Source organism: Rattus rattus, chromosome 11 (genome assembly GCF_011064425.1).
Source record: "Rattus rattus isolate New Zealand chromosome 11, Rrattus_CSIRO_v1, whole genome shotgun sequence".
Taxonomy (NCBI): domain Eukaryota; kingdom Metazoa; phylum Chordata; class Mammalia; order Rodentia; family Muridae; genus Rattus; species Rattus rattus.
The window spans coordinates 31,396,232-31,414,497 of record NC_046164.1 but is presented as its reverse complement, the minus strand read 5'-3'; the positions used below and the strand labels follow the sequence as shown (position 1 = coordinate 31,414,497).

General features: G+C 46.4%; 1 protein-coding gene across 4 annotated transcripts in view; it reads left to right on the top strand.

Moving 5' to 3' along the window:
- The window catches only part of Lnx1 (ligand of numb-protein X 1), a 102,127-nt gene that overhangs the window by 55,438 nt on the left and 28,423 nt on the right, over positions 1-18,266 (top strand). For all 4 annotated transcript variants that reach the window (XM_032915937.1, XM_032915939.1, XM_032915941.1 and 1 more), the window contains 2 exons: positions 15,740-15,981; positions 16,521-16,673. In XM_032915937.1, the coding sequence (XP_032771828.1) occupies positions 15,740-15,981; positions 16,521-16,673 (395 nt within the window). The remainder of the gene's footprint in view (positions 1-15,739; positions 15,982-16,520; positions 16,674-18,266) is intronic.

Here is an 18,266-nt window from a genome sequence, read left to right as displayed (position 1 = left end):
GGAGTATTAATCAAGTGTCAATAGGAAAGGCCAACCTTTTAAAATATACACAAAGCTTCTCTTTAACAAAAGTGATTTTGAGAACATGTGCTGAACATATAGGGCTTTATGACATTTACTCCTTCAAGGATTTTAGTGTGTGTGTGTGTGTGTGTGTGTGTGTGTGTGTGTGTGTGTGTGTGTGTGCACGCACATGTGCACACCCATATGCATTGAGAAATAAATGAAGAAATTAAGTTAATGGAAAAGTAGAGGCTATTTAGAATGTTATTTTAATTTTTCATACAGTTTTTGAACAAGGACTAGGATGACTAGTTTTCACACAGGTAATTACAGTCAAGATTCTAATCACTGCTAATTACTACAATATCCCTACATCACCCTTCGACAAGTGCTTCAGCAACTGAGGTATGAGAGCTAGGACTTGCTAATGCCTGATGGCATTCCTCTCACAGATCTCGGCCTTATCGCTCAGGCTGAAAGAAGATTCCATAGATTCCAAGGGTTCAGTCATTCAAGATAAAATCGAAAACCCTTTAAGGTGATTTATTTTAAGCCCAGAAGTGTCCCTGGATTTACTAAGATGACCTTTCAATGTAGCCCTTAAAATACATAGAAGTTTCAGAAATAGGGGCTTTAAAGATGGCTCAGGAGTTAAGAGCACTTGCCACTCTTACAGTGGACCCCATTTTGGTTCCCAGCACCCACATTAGGTGTCTTATAACCACTTGTAACTCCAGCTCCATGGGGTCAGATGCCTCTGGCCTTTGAGAGCATCTGCACTCACTTGCACAGACAGACAGACAGCAGACAGACACACCAAAACACACACCTAAATATAACAAAAGCATATCTTTTTGGAATAGTTTATGATCGTATGGGCCACCCTGTTTGATGAGTCGTTTGCCTGGTTATATTTTAACAATATCACATAAGCAAATGAAACTTTAGGAAGTGCCTGTTATCATGTTAGGAGAGTACAATCTGATTCAGCAGAAAGATGGGCAAAGTGGATACTTCTTTGTCAAACTGAAATAATTCCATAGCCAAGGAAACCCTTATTCTCTTTCCTGTAGGGATCAGCACATGTAGGTTCCCCCAGACTTCAACCTTACATAGTGTGAGGTAGAAAAAGGAAGGGACAGAGTATCTATCTACCTCAGCCACCACCATGGAAACAAATGGTGGTTCTAATAGTTCCCATGGCAGTCATGGGTCAGTGGGAAGCCAGGGATACTCAATCGTGTAATCCAGTCAGAGAAATAGCTGGTGAGATGCACAGTGTGCAGAAGTGGTTCTCAGCCACCGGTAGGGGTCCTGCCCTGCAGGGCTCACCTTGATAGGTCAAGTATCTGAGGCTGGAGTCCCGTGGTTCTGATGCCTGGTAGCTGCTGAGCAGAAAAGACGTGTTGCGTTGCTGTGTTGACGGTGGAATGATTCGGCGGTATGTCTCAGAATATACCATCTCTAAGAGTGTGCACCTTGTTTGGTCTGATTATGGACAAACAGTACAGACATATATGCACGTATATGCATGAAAGAAAGCAGGTTAACAGCAGAATCGGATAGGTGAAGTCATTGGTTATTTTTGTTCTTTATTTTTCAATTTTCTTCCCTGAATCTGTTACTTTGTTTCACATGTGTGTGCATGTGTGGAGTATGCACGTGTACCTTCACACATGGGGGCCTGAGGTCGACATCAGGAGTCCTCCTCGGTTACACTCTACCTTATTCATCGAGGTGGAGTCTCTCGAGTGAACACAGGGCTCACTGAGAAGATGTGTTCTAGCTATCCAGCCTGCTCTGGAGATCCTGCCTCTGCCTTTCATATTCTCAATGCTGGAATTCCAGGTGGACTGCCACACCCACTCCCCTGGGTTCCTGCAATCGGAGCCAACACTGCATACCAAGTGCTTAATCTACTGAAGCGTGCTCCCAGCCCCAGACAGTTAACTTTTGAGGTTAGGTCAGAAAAGAGAACTATTTCTATTCAATTCTAATAAAACTAAGGAGGCATTCATGAATAGAGGTCATAACTGCAGTTTTATATACAAGCTGGAAGATACAAAAGCCATGTGAGACAAGAGCATGGTGCCAAGGAATGTCTGAAGTGACAAGAGAACAACACTGAGGTCCTCTGTTCTTCTGTTCTTCAGCAGATTCATGTTTTACATTTACATTACATTTAGAACCTTCTGGAATTAAAAAAAAACAAAAGATGTATCCTACCCATGTTTGGTTGGATGCATGGAAGTGAACCCTGAAGGATGTGGAGGGATGGCTGTGTAGCTCAGACTGGTCTTGGTGTGCCTTTCTTATTCCTGTGTGAAATGGCCAGCTACCACCGGGCTGTATTAACAGTGCCTAATCTTGTACCTGACTGTTATAATATCCACCTAAATGTCTATGAAATGAATGAATGAATGAATGAATGAATGAATGAACGAACAAATGAGGTTGTAGATTTGCATAGTTCTTTATTTGTGGTAGAGAATGTGGTACAAAAAGATGCTTTGAGGGCCACAATAACATGGGTTTCGTACACTGTCTTGTCGTAGTCCCTTACTGTACCTGCTTTGTATATTAACTTTATCACACACATGTATGTTTAGGACAATATAAGCTTTGGTCCTCTCTGATTTCAGGCACCCACTGATGGCCTTGGGTATCTCCCCATTCCTATACTATACATGGAAGCTTCCACGTGAGGTTAGAAGCAACTGTTGAATTAAACAAGCAGGATTTGTTTGACTGATGGCCACAGAGGAGAGGCCAACTTAGGGCACAACCCTGCAGCCAAAGTGGGTGACATGAGGAGAGACAGTCATTAATGGATCCGACTGCAAGAGGCCTGGCCTAGTGCAGCCACTGTCCCAGTGAATGAACTCAAGCTAAGGGGTGACTCTGACAAGAGAACCCAGGGACCTAACAGCGTTGGAAATCCTGCAGACAGGAGCAGCATCCACTCTGCACTCCACATTTACATAACCTAATTTTGAGGTCACGAAATGTAATTTGTGGAGAGAGTACTATTGTTTTCATTAAGAATGTTAAAAAAGAAAGAAAGTTCATTTAGCAAACATAGAAACTGTTTGGGAAGATGGATTTTTTTTATTTGGTTTTTGCAAAAAGGATTTTAGCACAAAGGAACCAAATGTCTTCGTGTGACACATTGGCAAACGGGGAGGAAGAACGCAATTTCTCAATATCCAAACGTCAAGTCCTGTGCTTTTGGAGGGTCTGTGACTTCCAGCCTGGAAAGGGTTTAGACAGATGTGAGGCATTTTCATAGTTACCCAAGAGGTGCCACGTAATGGATGTGAGGGGATGGAGGAATGGTTTTGAAATGTCATCTGGAAATAATTTCCACTTGAATGCCATGTCACCTTCTCCCATGCCTATCTCCACACGGAGCTGTGACCCCTCTGCACAGCCCCTGGGGTTGAACGGACTTCACAAAAGCACAAAGACTCGAAAACAGACTCTTGCCGACATCTGGGTGCCCAGGCAATTTGGAAAGCACATCAGAAAACCACAGTGGTCAGGCTGCCTTGATTCCCATTACCCCAAAAGCCATTTCCCATCAACCCTGAAGTAAAAAGCATTTGATCCATAGCCCAGCTCCCAAAAATGTGCTGTGTGTGTGTGTGTGTGTGTTTGTGTGTGTGTGTGTGCTCTTAGATAAAGCAAAACCTATCATCCTCCTGCCTCTCTGTGTAGCAGACATCACAGACCTATGCCTCCAGGGTAGACTCATGGCCAAGTGTTTTAAAAGTAAGTAGAACAATTCTCAATGGAACCAAAAATAGCAGAGACTAAAAGTTGGGCAAAATCTGGCCTCCTTCACCACCCCTGTGATATCACAATCCCTAAACAGTTGACAGAAAACCCTCATTGTCTGTAGCTTGAGAATTGACAGCTCCCCTCCCCCAAAATGTCCAGGAAAGGAAGTTGATGACCTCAAAGAGGCCAGAGAGTCATAGGATGGATAAACTGTCTTGACGTCTCTATGAAGAATTAACCTGGCATGTGGACTGTGCCCAAACCGTCCACCATCCCTCATCAACCTCTGTCAATTGCACATCTGGTTTGAGCTTTGGAATTCTTCTGAGGCACCCCAGGGAGCAGCACACATATTTATCAGACTCCCCTGGCTATCTGCTAGGCTTTGTCTAAACTAAATGGTGAGTTGATTCTTCAAGTTTCTGGGAAGTACTGGAATTGCATACAATTTAGATCTGCTAAGGTTGCTGTAAAGGAACATTTTCAAGCATCCATTGGAAGGGGGTACATTTCGGACATCCGTCTAAGAGAATAGCATCCAAGCGAGCATACACGCAGAAGCATCTGAAATCATGAAATCCCCCACCTCATCCCTCAACTAGCTTCCACTAAATCTTTAGGCCAAAACATGGGGTGGGGGGGGTGATGTACTATTGTCACTGGGAGAAGCATCCTCTTGGGAGTCACAGCCTTGATTTCACACTGTCTGCCACCAGCAGGGTGGCCAGCTCATCTGGTATGCCTAGGACTGACCAGTTTTTATGTGGAAATTCTGTCTCAGAACCAGGTTAGTCCCAAGCAAACAGACCAATAGTCACTAGAGGTTGACCATGACCTTGGGCAAGTTAAGATGTATATTGTTTCCAAATCTGCAAAAGGGAGAGATTGGTACCGCTTGCCCGATAGGTTATAGCAGGGGTAAATAGGTTGGACATAAGTGCTCAGAACTGAGCCGTCTTCAGGACAATGAATATTGCTTGCATCACCATGAGATGGGTTTGCAGAGGATTTAGGTCAACATAAGAATCTCAACACTGTGTCTGGCTTCCAGCTCTTGACTCTGTGTTGAATCCCATTGTCTGTACCTGTAAAGTAGGGTATAACATCCCCTAGTTAGGACAATGTCGAATAGGCTAAGCCCCAGCTCTGTGCCTGCTATTAAAAGCACCAATCTAATGACTGTCATAAGCATTGTCACGAACAATAGCAAGAAGGGCACACTGGCCAGCATGGGCTACTTGCAGTGCCTCCTCTCTTGAGAAAGCCTGCTTTCAACAGCAAATACCCTGCCTTATCCACACAAGAGTATGAAGTCTGGAACTAAAGAGCTCCCCCTAGAGGCAGAATAAATAACGCACTAGCAGTGCCCACAAAGCCCAGAATAGGATCCTTTTAAACTTCTGCTTCTAGGACGAGGAGGCCAAAGCTATTCCCAGAGATAATTAGGTTATTTCTGGAGATGAAGATTGGCAGTGAAACAGGAAGCCCAAGGGCATGCAGGGACCTAGGATGTGCACTCTGCTGGCAAATGGCCCTGGTGATAGGGCAGAGGCAAGGACACAAGCTGTGTGATGCTCGTGGCTCCTGTCTCTCAGCTGCAGGCCTGAAGGCCTGGGCTTGATTAGAACAGGCTACACTGGGCAGATCATACTGCTTGAGTTCTTCACAGCAGCTACCCAGTAGCCGCAGCGGATGACACGGTAGTAAAGAGTAGAATATACCCAAAGGCTGCTTCAAGTTTTCCTTGTGTCTCCTCTGCTTCTCGTGTTGCAAGCACCGTTCATTTATCAGCCACCAACGTGCATGGCATCCTACAGCCCTACCGTGCATACCTCAGCCTGAATCCCACCATCCTCTCCAGGTACCAGCGGTGTGACTGGGAAGGTTCTCTGTGCCTGGAGTATACCAGTATTTTCCTCATAGAGCTGGTGTGAGGATTGAATGGTACGATACATGTCCCATATAATGCCTGGTCCATAGTACACAGTATGTAGCATAGCTGCCAGTGTGAGTTGCCCCAACTATTGATGATGCCTTGTGAGTTGAGGTTTGAAGGATGAAAACACAGAACCAGATTCTTACAGAAGAATTAATAGAAAAAAAAATAGAGAGACTTGTATATGAAGAGAGCAGAGATCCACTTCCTCTCTGTGTTTCCTTTCCATCTCGCCCCTCCCCTCAAATACAAGCCAGCCCTTTGGGTAAACTGAGTCATGCGTGCTGACTGAGGTTGGCATTGGAGTGTTTATTACCTGTGTGAACTCTATCCTGAGGACACATTGTCCCTCCTCACACACCATGATGACCTGAGAGCCCCAGGCGACTAGAATACCAGTTCCCATTTCATGTGGCTTCTCTGCTTGTTTGAAAATTTTCCTTTCTGGTGTTGATTAACAAGGGGACTGGGTGGCTGGAGAACTGGGGACATTTCCCCCAGCGGTTTGGAGGCAGAAGAGAGGAAGTAATAAGGAGAGCGGTGTGTGGCTGGTGGGGTGTTGGGAAGTCTGTCAGCTCTTTAAGATGAGCCCCATCCAGGCTCAGATGCATTCTCTGCCTCTAACCTGACTACCAGAGGGTGTGCTTGCTCACTGGGTGACCTCCCGACTCATTAATTCATGCCAGCCTCACCCAAGACTACACATAAGCACTGGTGTTTATTACTGGCATGGTTTTTGGTAGCTAAGCAAGTGACCCGGGGGTCCCATTCCAGAAAGCATGGGTTTTAACTTAGAAGGGGGATCAAGAGAATGGAAGAGTGATTTCCAGAAAGTTCCTAGAAGGGGACTTGTGTTCAGGACCAGAAAACTTGGGAAGTAAAGCAGTCCTAGGAGTAGAAACTGCACTGTCCCTTGTGTCTCTTCCAAATATGATGAGAACTGACTGGCAGGGACGGGTCCCAGTGGGGGAGGGGCCTCAGGGGCCTCCGTGGGAGTGTTCGGAAGAGGATGACTGACGCATATATTTTTATCTCAAACACAGTAGAGATGTCTAGTGCTTTACATTCCAGGACTTGTGAAATATTGCCATATATTTAAAATATAGCCTGCCTCCTCCCCTGCTCCTAAAAGGATTAAGGCAGCTTGCAGCTATTAAACCATGTCTAGTCAGCACAATTAGAAGCATAAACAGAAAGTATCTAAAAACAGAAGGAAGAAAAAAAAATAGCTGCTCTCGGACCTCTGAGCTGTTTTAACACAGCCTGTGACGCCCTGTCTACCTGCACATTACACACTCGAAAGAGGGCTTAGGAGTGAGCAGGAGTTTGCTCTCTAGAAAGCTATGATCTCTGAGAGAGAAGGAATAGTCGCTCAAAAGGGAAACACTAAATGTGGCAGCACACACACATGTAAGCCTAGCACATAGGATGCTGAGGCAGGAGGATTGCAGGATCTAGACTAGCCTGGGCTACATAGTGAGAATCTATCTCAAAAACATCAAGGAAGGGAAAGAAGGGAAGGAGGGAGGGAGGGAGGGAGGGAGGGAGGGAGGGACACTGTGTGGAATCTGCCATTCCCAGCACTCAGCATGTGCTTACATTCTCGGGGCTTTGAATGGAGCATCTACACCTTGGCTATTAGCCGTTGGGCCTCATTGCTCTGGACTCACCTATCCTGAAAAACCTTCCCCTATGCCCCTCAGCAGAGTGAGTGCTCTCCCGCTGTGAGCTCCCCCAACACTAGTCTCTACTAGCATCTCTCCATTAACAAGACCTGATGTTGATGTTTTTCCTATTCATGTGTCAGTCTCCCGTGTGTATATATTGTACAATATTTTTCCTTGCATCCGCTGTGTCTACTGTTCACCCTGAGGTATACTAACCACACTGCTTATTGTTCCCGGCCTCACTATCGCATTCCAGGCTGTACTGGACACTCCACATGAATATCTACACCACATAGAAAATAGACATAGTAAATGAACAGCCCTAGGCCCATTTGACACATGGGATGAGTCGGGGGAACTGACTGAGGGGGGTGAGCAGATTTGCAGAGTAGTAAGGTGGAAGACCTATACTTGTCAGCTAGGTATTTTCAACCAGAGAGTCTAACTTTCTTTCACCACCCTGTATTTCTCACATGGTATCTTAGTTAGGGTTTTTACAGCTGTGAACAGACACCATGACCAAGACAAGTCTTATAAAGGACAACATATATTGGGGCTGGCTTACAGGTTCAGAAGGTCAGTCCATTATCATCAATGTGAGAGCATGGCAGCATCTAGGCAGGCATGGTGCCGGCAGAGATGAGAATTCTACATCTTCATCTGAAAGCTTCAAGTGGAAGACTGACTTCCAGGCAGCTAGGGTGAAGGTCTTAAGCCCATGCCCACAGTGACACGCCTACTCCAACAAGGCCATGCCTCACAACAGTGCCACTCCCTGGGCTAAACAAACCATAACACATGGCCTTCTACGAATTTAAAAACATGTATTTTAATACCACTTTAAAAAGTCCCCCACTGCATCAGTGTCATGCATCAAAAGAAGGTATGTGATCAAAAGCACTCATTACTTTGAGTACATTGCATGAGGCATAAAGATTTTTAAAACATGCACTGAAGCTAAGTGTGGACACTGGTCTATAATCCCAACATGCAAGGGGCCAAAGCAGGAGAATTATAAAGCCAAGGCCAGCTTACCAGCCTGGGCTACATCGTAGTGAGAATCTTTCCCCCCAAAACAAAACAAAGCAATAAAACTTCCCGGTTGCGTAGAAAAGTCTGTGAGGAAAACAAAGGTTAGTTGAAAGCATCTTCTCCTGTCTCCTTCCCCCATCATTTTGGTTTTGGAATATGTGGTACTAAAAAGGGATATGATGAGCTTTCTGAGGGAAAGGGGTCCCATATCATGGTCAACCACGGTAACTATACACTATCAGGGTTGTATGGGCACATCCTGCAAATTGCCAACACAGTGTTTCTGTCACACTGAAAGGGTGGTTGTTACTCGGTTCACCTCAGCAAATGTTTATTCACAGGCCTGTGGTTGCCCAGAGCTAACCAGTTAGCGGAGGTCAAACTGGTGGCTCTACCACTGGCCATAGAAGATACGGGAATCTGTGAGCCAGCTCCTCCCAAGCCCCAGAAGGAGAAAGGGAAGTGTTCTCTCTGTCTTAGAGGAGGACGACCATTGGTTCATCCTGTTAGATTAATTGTGGCACTCAAAGTCTTCCTCCGTAGCCCAGGCTGACCTTGAACTCAAGTGCTCCTGTACCATCCTAAATGCTACCACACATCCTACCACACCTGTCCATAGCACAGCCTTCTGATGGAGAAACTGTCACTGCGTTTGGAACTTAAATTCATTGGTTGAGTTATTTGGATGGTTATTTAGGTTTTAGAATATGTTTGACCTTGTACTGGTCAAACAACTCAGCAGGTAAAGGCATTTACCCCCAAGCCTGATGACTCCCAGGACTCATATATGGAAGGAGAAAGCCAGTTTCTACAAGTTCCTCTGACCTCCACACACATGTGCTCTGAGTGTCCTCCCCTCATAAGTGAATAATTGCAATAAAATTTTTAAAATCGTACCTTAACTAAGTAACAATTTGGGTAAATGTTTCTCTGTGAAGGTCACCTTCTCAGAGGTCATTGCATACAAGTATTTCTCATGGTTTTTAGGGGTTCAGACCCTTATCTTGAAGAGTCCGAGTGTGAAGGTGGTGATGCCTAGCCTCTGCGCTGAGACAGCACAATGCTGTAGGGAACACGGGGCATCACATGACAAAGAGGGGAAATTGTTGTCTCTCTTAGAAGATCACCAGCCATTCGATCCTAGGGGTTCTATCCCATGGCCTTGTCTAATCCTGATCACCTCCCAGAGACCCCCATCTCCAAACACCATGCTCAGATTAAAATTCCATAATCTTAATACCACGGGAGGATTAAGTTTCAACACACAAACCCTTGAGGGACGCATTCAAACCATGTCAAAACCCTAGCAGATGCTGTGCTGAGGATAAATGAGGAGAAACAAGTGAGGAGCATAGAACCCTGTTGGGAGGTTAGGCAACCACCCAGAGAGGGGGCGGACCAGAGCGGCAGTGGTGGCGAGAAGCTGTTGTTTTCCAGACTGATTTTTTTGTTTTCTTTTTGGATTGGACTGTACATGGGATGTGAAAGGAAAGCAAGGAACCTAAGGATGAGACTGAGGTCTTTGGCCTGAACAAATAACATGCATACAGGAAGCGGTTAACACAATGAGAAGGAGCCGGGAAGACTGACTGCCCAGGTGGAATCAGATGTGTGGATGTCACGTCGAGCATGTATTAGACGTCAAAGTGAGGCTGTGGAATGGGTCATTTGATCAGAGAGTCTGGAGCTCGGGGAAGCTGGAGAGACCTGGGCTGGAGCCTAGGCTGTGTGAGGGGAGAAAACGTGAAAGTCATAACCTAGATTCAGGACCCACCCTCCACCCCCTCTCCGCTTCTCACTGTGACCTTGACCAAGGGGTTTCTCCCTTCGACCATCCTCATCTTTATCGAGGAGGTGATATATGAGACCTAATGTCTCTGAGCAGTTGGGAGAGTTAAAGGAGGTCACATTTATAAAACAGCACCTCGGACATAGCAAGGGGCTGGTGGCCGTTTGCCTACTCTGGCCAGCCCCCTTTTGAGACGTATGAACCCAGGAAGTCCGGGAATCAGTAAGAGCTCTGACTTGGTTAGCTCCATCCTGCTAACAAAGGAGAACATTTTCCCAATGAGTTTCTGAATAAAAAGGAAACGTTTCTGTGTGGTTAAGGCGGATTAGAGGGCAAGAGACTGAAAAGCAGAGGAAGGAGAGCAGGCTAGTACATGCACCAAGTCATGGAGGGTGAGCAGGGCGAGGGTGAGCAGGGCGAGGGTGGCAGCCCAGAGGAGTCAGGGATGGACACAGAGGAGCAATGCCCCACCCTTGAGGGTCATCAGCAGCCTGACAGAGAGCACTGTGGGGCTCCCCGTGACTTGTTTCCTAGTGGCCTCCACAAGGGACAGCCTCTGCTCTGCTCTGGAGCTAGGGCCTCCACCTGGGGCACAGCATCACTAGTCCTGTGCTATGGAGATAGACGATAGCATCAAAAGCCTCAGAGCCAGCTGGTGGCAGGAAACTGGCTTCTCTGCAGAATCCCCCACTGTGGGAGAAATAATAGGTATATATGATAGGTTTGGATGGCTCCTGTCGAGGTAAACTGGTTAGTTTCAGGCAAACTATTGGGTCTTCTGAAAGAGGAACAGCTGAGAATTAACTCTCGACTTGATCAGAAAAGTGGCTGGGACAGGTGGCTGAAAGGGGAGCCCTCTTAGGCGCCTAGCTTGGTTCTGTGTACACACGCGTCTCACATCTCATATCGGTAGCAGAAAGCAGAATGCCAGGATATCGGGGTTGGTCTGTTGCAAATGCTAAATTCTGAGCCCCAATATCTGGTTGGCATCCAGATTCTCACTTGAAAATCGAGTGGGGGTCTTGAGAGAAACCACGGGGGGGGGGCATGAGGCCAGACGGATCATGAACATGTAGCCGGAGGGAGTCCATTTTGAGGATAGACTGATGGAGCAGAAACAGCAAGTAGCAGGGGCGTATGGCTGGGCCGTCAGTTAGAATAGCTCAGCATCTGCCCAGCCTAGGCTTACGGCTTGTACATGAAATACCAAGTTTCCTGTCTCTTGTTAGGGAGCTAGACGGGAAAAGAATAGGGCTGAAAACTCTCAATAAAAAATATTTTTACACCAGGAGAGTCACATTGCTGCTGCTGTATTTCTGTTTCTTTTTCCTCTTTATCCCTTCATTGTTTTGAGACTGGGAAGGGCTCCTGCAGGTCCTAGGACTTGCTTTGTAGACCGGGTTGACCTCAAACTGAGAGGTCTGCCTACCTCTGCCTCCCAACTCCCGGGATGAAGGGTGGGTGCGCCCCAACATCTGGTTTATATTGCTTCTTACAGGACTGAAAAGAGGCAAGCAGGCCCGGGTCTCCTGCATTTGCAGTTCTCCTTACCAGAGCTTGGAATGTGCTTTGCTTTGAGATAGACGTGGGCTGCGTGTGTGTCTGTGTTTTGATTGGACCACACGGTGTTTTAAGCATGATTTGGTGCCAACTCTTAAAAAAAAAATCAAAAGGTTTTACATTCAAATGTGGGGCCTAGTATCCAGATTGCTTGCTTCTGACAACACCGGACTAGCCTTCTTCAGCAAGGCTCTGTGACGGTAACTGAGTCCATACTTCAGTCAACACCGTTCACCATGGTTCTGCCTGGTCCACACCTCAGGCAACACCGCTCACTGTGGTTCCTGCCTGGTTTACTGCCCTCACTCCATCTCTTCCTTGCTTCCCTAAGCTGTTAAGTTCAATCCCTGGGTTAATGTGAGAGCAGGCTGGGCAGTTAATGAATTCTCCATGAGGAGCCGAGTCACGAGTGTATCAGAAGTGAACTGAGAGAGGTAGTGAGGAGATTAGCTCAAAGGAGGGCGGCATTGTTATTCCAGCAATGATGAGAGAATGGAGGTTCGCTTTCTTGAGGGCAGTTCCAGTGCTGTCATAAGTGGGTCAGGTCACAGACAGCTAGGAGCCCTTCCCTGCAGATGAGCTACCCCCACCCAGCAGGCTGAAGTCTGTGGAGGTCCCTCCTTTGGGACCTTTGCAAACCATGGCTGAGGTCCATCCGGAGCCTCCTCTCCAGCTCCCATTAGCAACTCACACCAAGGACTTGGCAATTTCATAGGAAAAAGGTTTCGTTTTCTCTACACCCACTCAATCCCCTCCTCCCAAATTTTCAGGGCACCTGGTGCTGGTGCCTTCCGAAGAAGACTGATCTGTAGCTGACTTCTGTGAAGGAGCCCAGGACCCGACTTCATCAGTACTAAGAAAAAATGATCCTAGGATACTTGTTTCTGCAGACAGCATATCCAAAGTTTGTGGTTTGGGTTGAAAAAAAAATGGTTTTCTGTGTTCCTTATTCTCATCCTTCAAGTTCATAGCCATCACCACCTGAGAGTACGTAGGCTCTGGGTAACTGAAGGGAGCATAAATCCTGCTCGCTTTGAATACAGCCCAGGGTGCAGCCTATCTTCCTGCCCTAGCCAACATTAATCAACTCTTCCTCCTCTGCTTCCCCTGTTTGGGCCTGTAAATCAAGAGCCCCCAGTATTAGTCACTGCAGAAGCGATAATTAGTAAGTACAAGCCATTACTTTCATCCATCACTCTGTGCCTCAGATCCAGGCTAAGCCAAGGAGATGAAGAAAGCCAATGTTACAAAAGAATGGGTCGCCATTATCCTTTATCGCTTCTTCTTTAAAGCTTATGAGTCTGAACATTTCTCCATTGTAGGTTCTGCAACTTCCCGGCTATTATAACTACAGCTGAGAGTAGGGGCCAAGGAGAGAGAAGTCTCTCATTTTATGCTGTTTTCCTTTTCTGGACTCAAAAATATGTCTTTAGAGCCCCAGGAATCGGAGGCAGCAGTGGTGTGTCTTAATGGCGTGATCTTGGAATTTACCCTGTTCAGTGCTCTAAAGGCACCAGAATGAGATTCAGCTGTCTCTCTGGGACAAGCTGTGTCTCCAAAGAAAGTCATGGCTCTCCATAGCAACCATTCCAGACACCTGTGTTCTGGCTGAGCGCATGGTCAAGGGCACCCCTGCCTGCAAAGAGAGGCTGTCTCCAAATCCACTAACAAGTCATGAACTTCCTTTCCATGCACTGCAGACCAAATGCTGCTGGCCCACGGGGGAAGTGTTCCGCTCTCCAATTACAGCTTTGGCGCTCTCCGATGCATCCCAGCTCCGATTTTTTCCATCACACAGTATTTCTTCCAACTTTTAAATTTCCCATAGCAACGACTTTTCTCTTCTGAAGCAGAATCACTCTGAGTCAAAGTAACTGACAAAGAGAGAAAAAAAAAAACAAAAAACAAAAAACAAAAAACTCACCAACTCAGAAGGGATGGTAGGCTTCCCAGGGGAGGTGTTGGGCAGCTCAGAAGTACAAGCTGTGGCTTGTACAGGCCTGTCCCTCTTCTAGAAAATGAGGGTGTAAAGTTGTGTAATCACAGGCCCTTTCTACTGAGAGGAGCGCCACATTTCATCCCATTTAGGATGCTACAGATTCTTAGAAGAGTTGTATTGTGTTTGCTGACAAGGAAAGGGAATCTTTACCTGTGCCTCCAGTTACATTACCCCAAACGCCATTAAACATGGCTAGGTTGCTCACACCAGACGCTCGTGGCTTCAAGATGCACTTAGGTGAACCTGGCACCTCCCTCTGGCCTGGGTTGAATTGCTCAGTGTGAAACAAGCGACCCTTTTCCAGGAAAAGTACAGCATTGCCTTTCGTCCCCTTGGGTGTGTCTTTTTAATGAAAGAAAACATTTGTTTCGTTACTTCATTTCTAGATTGTGTCTCTGAGTGTGGGGTCTGTGTGTGGGGGTGTAGGGGTGTACAAGAGGAATGTTCACAAAAGCCAGAGGAGTCAGATCCCTCAGGAGCTTGCGCTTCAGTGAGGTGGCCTGTGCAAGAACAGTGTGTGCTCTTAACCAGTGAGCCATCTCTCCAACCCTTGGGGCATTTAGGGGCCAGAGAGAGAGAGCTCGGCAGTTAAGAGCACTGGGTGTTCTTCTAGATGACCTGGGTTCTCTTTCGAGCACCCACATGCAAGCTCGGAACTGTCTATAACTCCAGTTTTTGGGAATCTGATGCCCTTTTCTGGCCTCTGCCAACACCAGGCATGTAAATAGTTCACACACACACACACACACACACACACACACACACACACACACACACTAAGTGTAAAAAGGAAAAATAAATAAATAGAAAATAAAGACATCAATCACATATGGCAGTTGGTCCTCAACCTTCCTAACGTTGCGACCCTTTAATAGAGTTCCTCATGATGCAGTGACCCTCCCAACCCTAAATTATTTTTATTGCTAGTTCATAATTGTAATTTTGCTACTGTTATGAATCAAAATGTGTTTTCTGATGGTCTGAGGCAACCCTCATGAAAATGCCATTCAGAATAACATGACCAGCACACCTATGTTGGGCCAATGGGCATTCAAAGGAGTCTGTTAGAATGGTTTCTGTTGGAACAGAGGCTGTACCATTTGATACCCTCTCCAGCAGTACAGTGAGTTAGTTAAAGCATCACCAGTTTCTGATCTAAACCTTTGTCAGCGAACTGAAACGATTGGCCCAGTGGCAAGGAAACACATTCGGGAAAAGAAGGATCCAGAATGGCTCAAACGCCAGTCTTTGAAGCCCTGGACATTCCTCCCTGTCCCTAATGTACAGACGATGTTTGGGATTGAGGGAAATGCAGTGAGTAAAATGGATGGAAACAAGAAAATGAACAGGAAGGTTTCTGTTGTCAGTAAGAAAAAAAAATCAGATGTTTTTCTCCCCCAGTGCTATAAGATGTGACATTTTCCCATGTGTGAGAGCCCCTGGCCCTGATTCCTCTGAAGAGCATGCAAGGCGCTACCAGACCAACCTAGCAACAGGAATGGGAGCCGTCACTCCCACCCCCTAGAGGAAAGCAGTTCCCAGTAAACCTTGTGGCTTTGTGGCGTGTATGACTCTGTTTCCATGGCCAGCTAAATACAGGATCTGGGAGTGGCCGCTTGTATTTATGTCCAATGCTGTGGGATCTAACCCAAAAGAAAGGGGTGAGAGTGAGATTAGGGGTTTTCGTAGTCAAAATAAACAGCAGTAAGAAGCAGTCGCCAAGTCCAAATGTAAGAGATCCCATCCTCAACTCCACTCAGGTAGATTTGACTTCCTACTGCTCAACAGTGGAGATTATGCTAGGAAAATGTAATAGGCAATTTTTAAAATTACTTCACAAGTCATTAATGCATTTGGCTGGCAAGCAAATATTGAATTCTTATGTGTGAAAAGGGAGGGGTGTACAGGGACAAGCATGTGTATTGGGGAAGTCCTCGTTAAACATTCTAAGTGCCCCTCTGTCTTTGTTCCAGCTGCAAAGGGGCCTCCCACTATGGCCTGACCAAAGACAGGAAAAGGCGCTCACAAGATGGCTGCCCTGATGGTTGCGCCAGCCTCACGGCAACGACGCTCTCCCCAGAGGTTTCTGCTGCTGCCACCATCTCTTTAATGACAGACGAGCCTGGCCTAGACAATCCTGCCTACACGTCCTCAGTGGAGGATGGTGAACCGGTAACCAACCCCCCAGACACTGGCCGGAGCAACCGACCCAGGGGTGAGTCAAATGGGAGGGTGTCTGGGAATGGACACTTGGTTTTCCCTGGGATTGCCCTGTGTAAATACTTATGGTGGAAAGTTCTAGAAATGTTTTTTAAAGGGCAAATGGGTTCTGGTAGTTTTGGCAGCCACTCAATGTCCAGTTCTCCAAGGGGAAATGAAACTGTAAGCGACCGTGTAATATGACTGCTGTAGAAGTGACTCTCACGCAAAGGAGGAAAGCAGATTTCTTAAATAAGTGAGATACATTATTTCACTACATAAAACATTGAGAAATACAGATAAATAAACTGTTATCATTAAGCGATCACTGTCTTAATATCCTGTCATCCTGTTCATGTGTTTTATACCTAAAAGGTTTCCTTTTCACTTGTTTGGAAGCAACCCCGCGCTCTGCACCAGGGCTGACTCTGGCCTCCTGAGCTTCCTGGCTACCCTCCTGAGTGCTGAGATCACAGGCACAGAGCAGCACGCGTGGCTAAAGGAAAACTGCTATGAGCCTATGACTCTCACCTCCATTGATCTCTCTTTCCTCAGCACGGCCCTTTGAGCGCTCCACTATGAGAAGCCGATCTTTCAAAAAGATCAACCGAGCTCTGAGTGCTCTCCGAAGGACGAAGAGTGGAAGTGCTGTTGCCAACCACGCTGACCAGGGCAGGGACAACTCTGAGAACGACACTGTCCCCGAAGGTAAACGAAATCTCCACCCCACCCCAAGGCTGGCTGTAAGCTGGTTTTCCAGAGTCATTGAGGGATGATGGCAGTCTGACCGACTCCCATTCTCTGTGACCTCTGTCTTTCCAAGGATATATAGCCTTGAGTAGCCTCCTCACCTGAGTAAGAGCAGGGACTTTTCTTTGTCATCTTTTACACAGGTGAAGAAAAATTCATCTGTTCCTGGGCTCCAGGTGCTGGCTTACGCCCATGAAAATAATGGTTATAGTTAGAGAGTGAAAAGCATTTTATTTCATTCTCACCACATGGCACCATGCACAGGCTCTCTGTTGAAACAGAAAAGTCATAGACACTTCGAGTTCTACATAAACCGATAGCAAGTTAGTTCCTTTGTTTTGTTTCTCTATGCTAATTTGTTTATAGTGTGTGGGTAGAGGTGTCTGTGCACACCCACACACATGTGTGCTCATATGTCATAGTGCATGTGACTCACATGACTGTCGAAGGACAACTTGTAATGGTGGGTTTTCACCCTCTGCCATGAGGGTCCTAGGACTGGTCGAGTCAGCGAGCGTCTTGAGCCACTGACCCATCTCGAGGGCCCATGAAAAGCATCTTAGACTGGGCTGGCACATTGATAGACTAGTATTCTTAGCGTCACACACACACACACACACACACACACACACACACACACACACACACACACACACCCTGGTGCTCTAAGTGTTCCGTGTGCCTTTTCTCATTTGATCCTCACAAGCACCCCATGACCAGGACACATTTCAAAGTCACTGGCATCTCACTGGTGTAGCTCCCAGGATGATCCATTGTCAGCCCTGTTTTCAGGAACATATACTGAGACATATAGAGGTCACTCAACTTGTTCCAAATGGCCGTGTTGACCTTTGGGGCCACACAGAGAAAGCCGTCGTATCTTAGTATGTGGATATGGTATATGTTTCCCCAATATCAGTGGAGCTAAGGAGACACTGTTTCCTACCATTCTGTTCATTTCACATTGAAGCTTTTAGGTTAAATTAACATTTGTTCAAAAACAGATTCCCCCTTTGTAGTCTTGGCTAGCCTTAGAACTTACCGTGTAGACCAGGCTGACCTCAAACTTGCAGTGATCCTCCTACATTTGCCTCTTAGTATTGGGCGTGTAAGTGTGCAGCACATCTGGTTTGCATTAAACTACACAGTAAAACAATAACATAAGAAGCAGCTCTTCATGTACTAGCTAGTGCTCTTGAGAGCCGTGCATATGTCAAAAGATTGATAAGCAATAAGGATTGCCAATCCTAGTTCACAGATCAGGAGAGCGATTTAGAGAGGTTAGGTAAGTAGTCTAAAGTCACACAGCTAAACCACTTCCACAAACCTCGACACACACACACACACACACACACACACACACACACACACACACACACACACACGGGGGGGCAGAGAGAGAGAGAGAGAGACAGACAGACAGACAGACAGACAGACAGACACCAGGATTTTAACTTCATTCCGCTGACTTTTAACACCTTCCAAAACGCTCCAGGGTTGCAGGTTTAAAGCCCCAGATGCTTCATTTACTATGGCTTTGGAAAATTCACG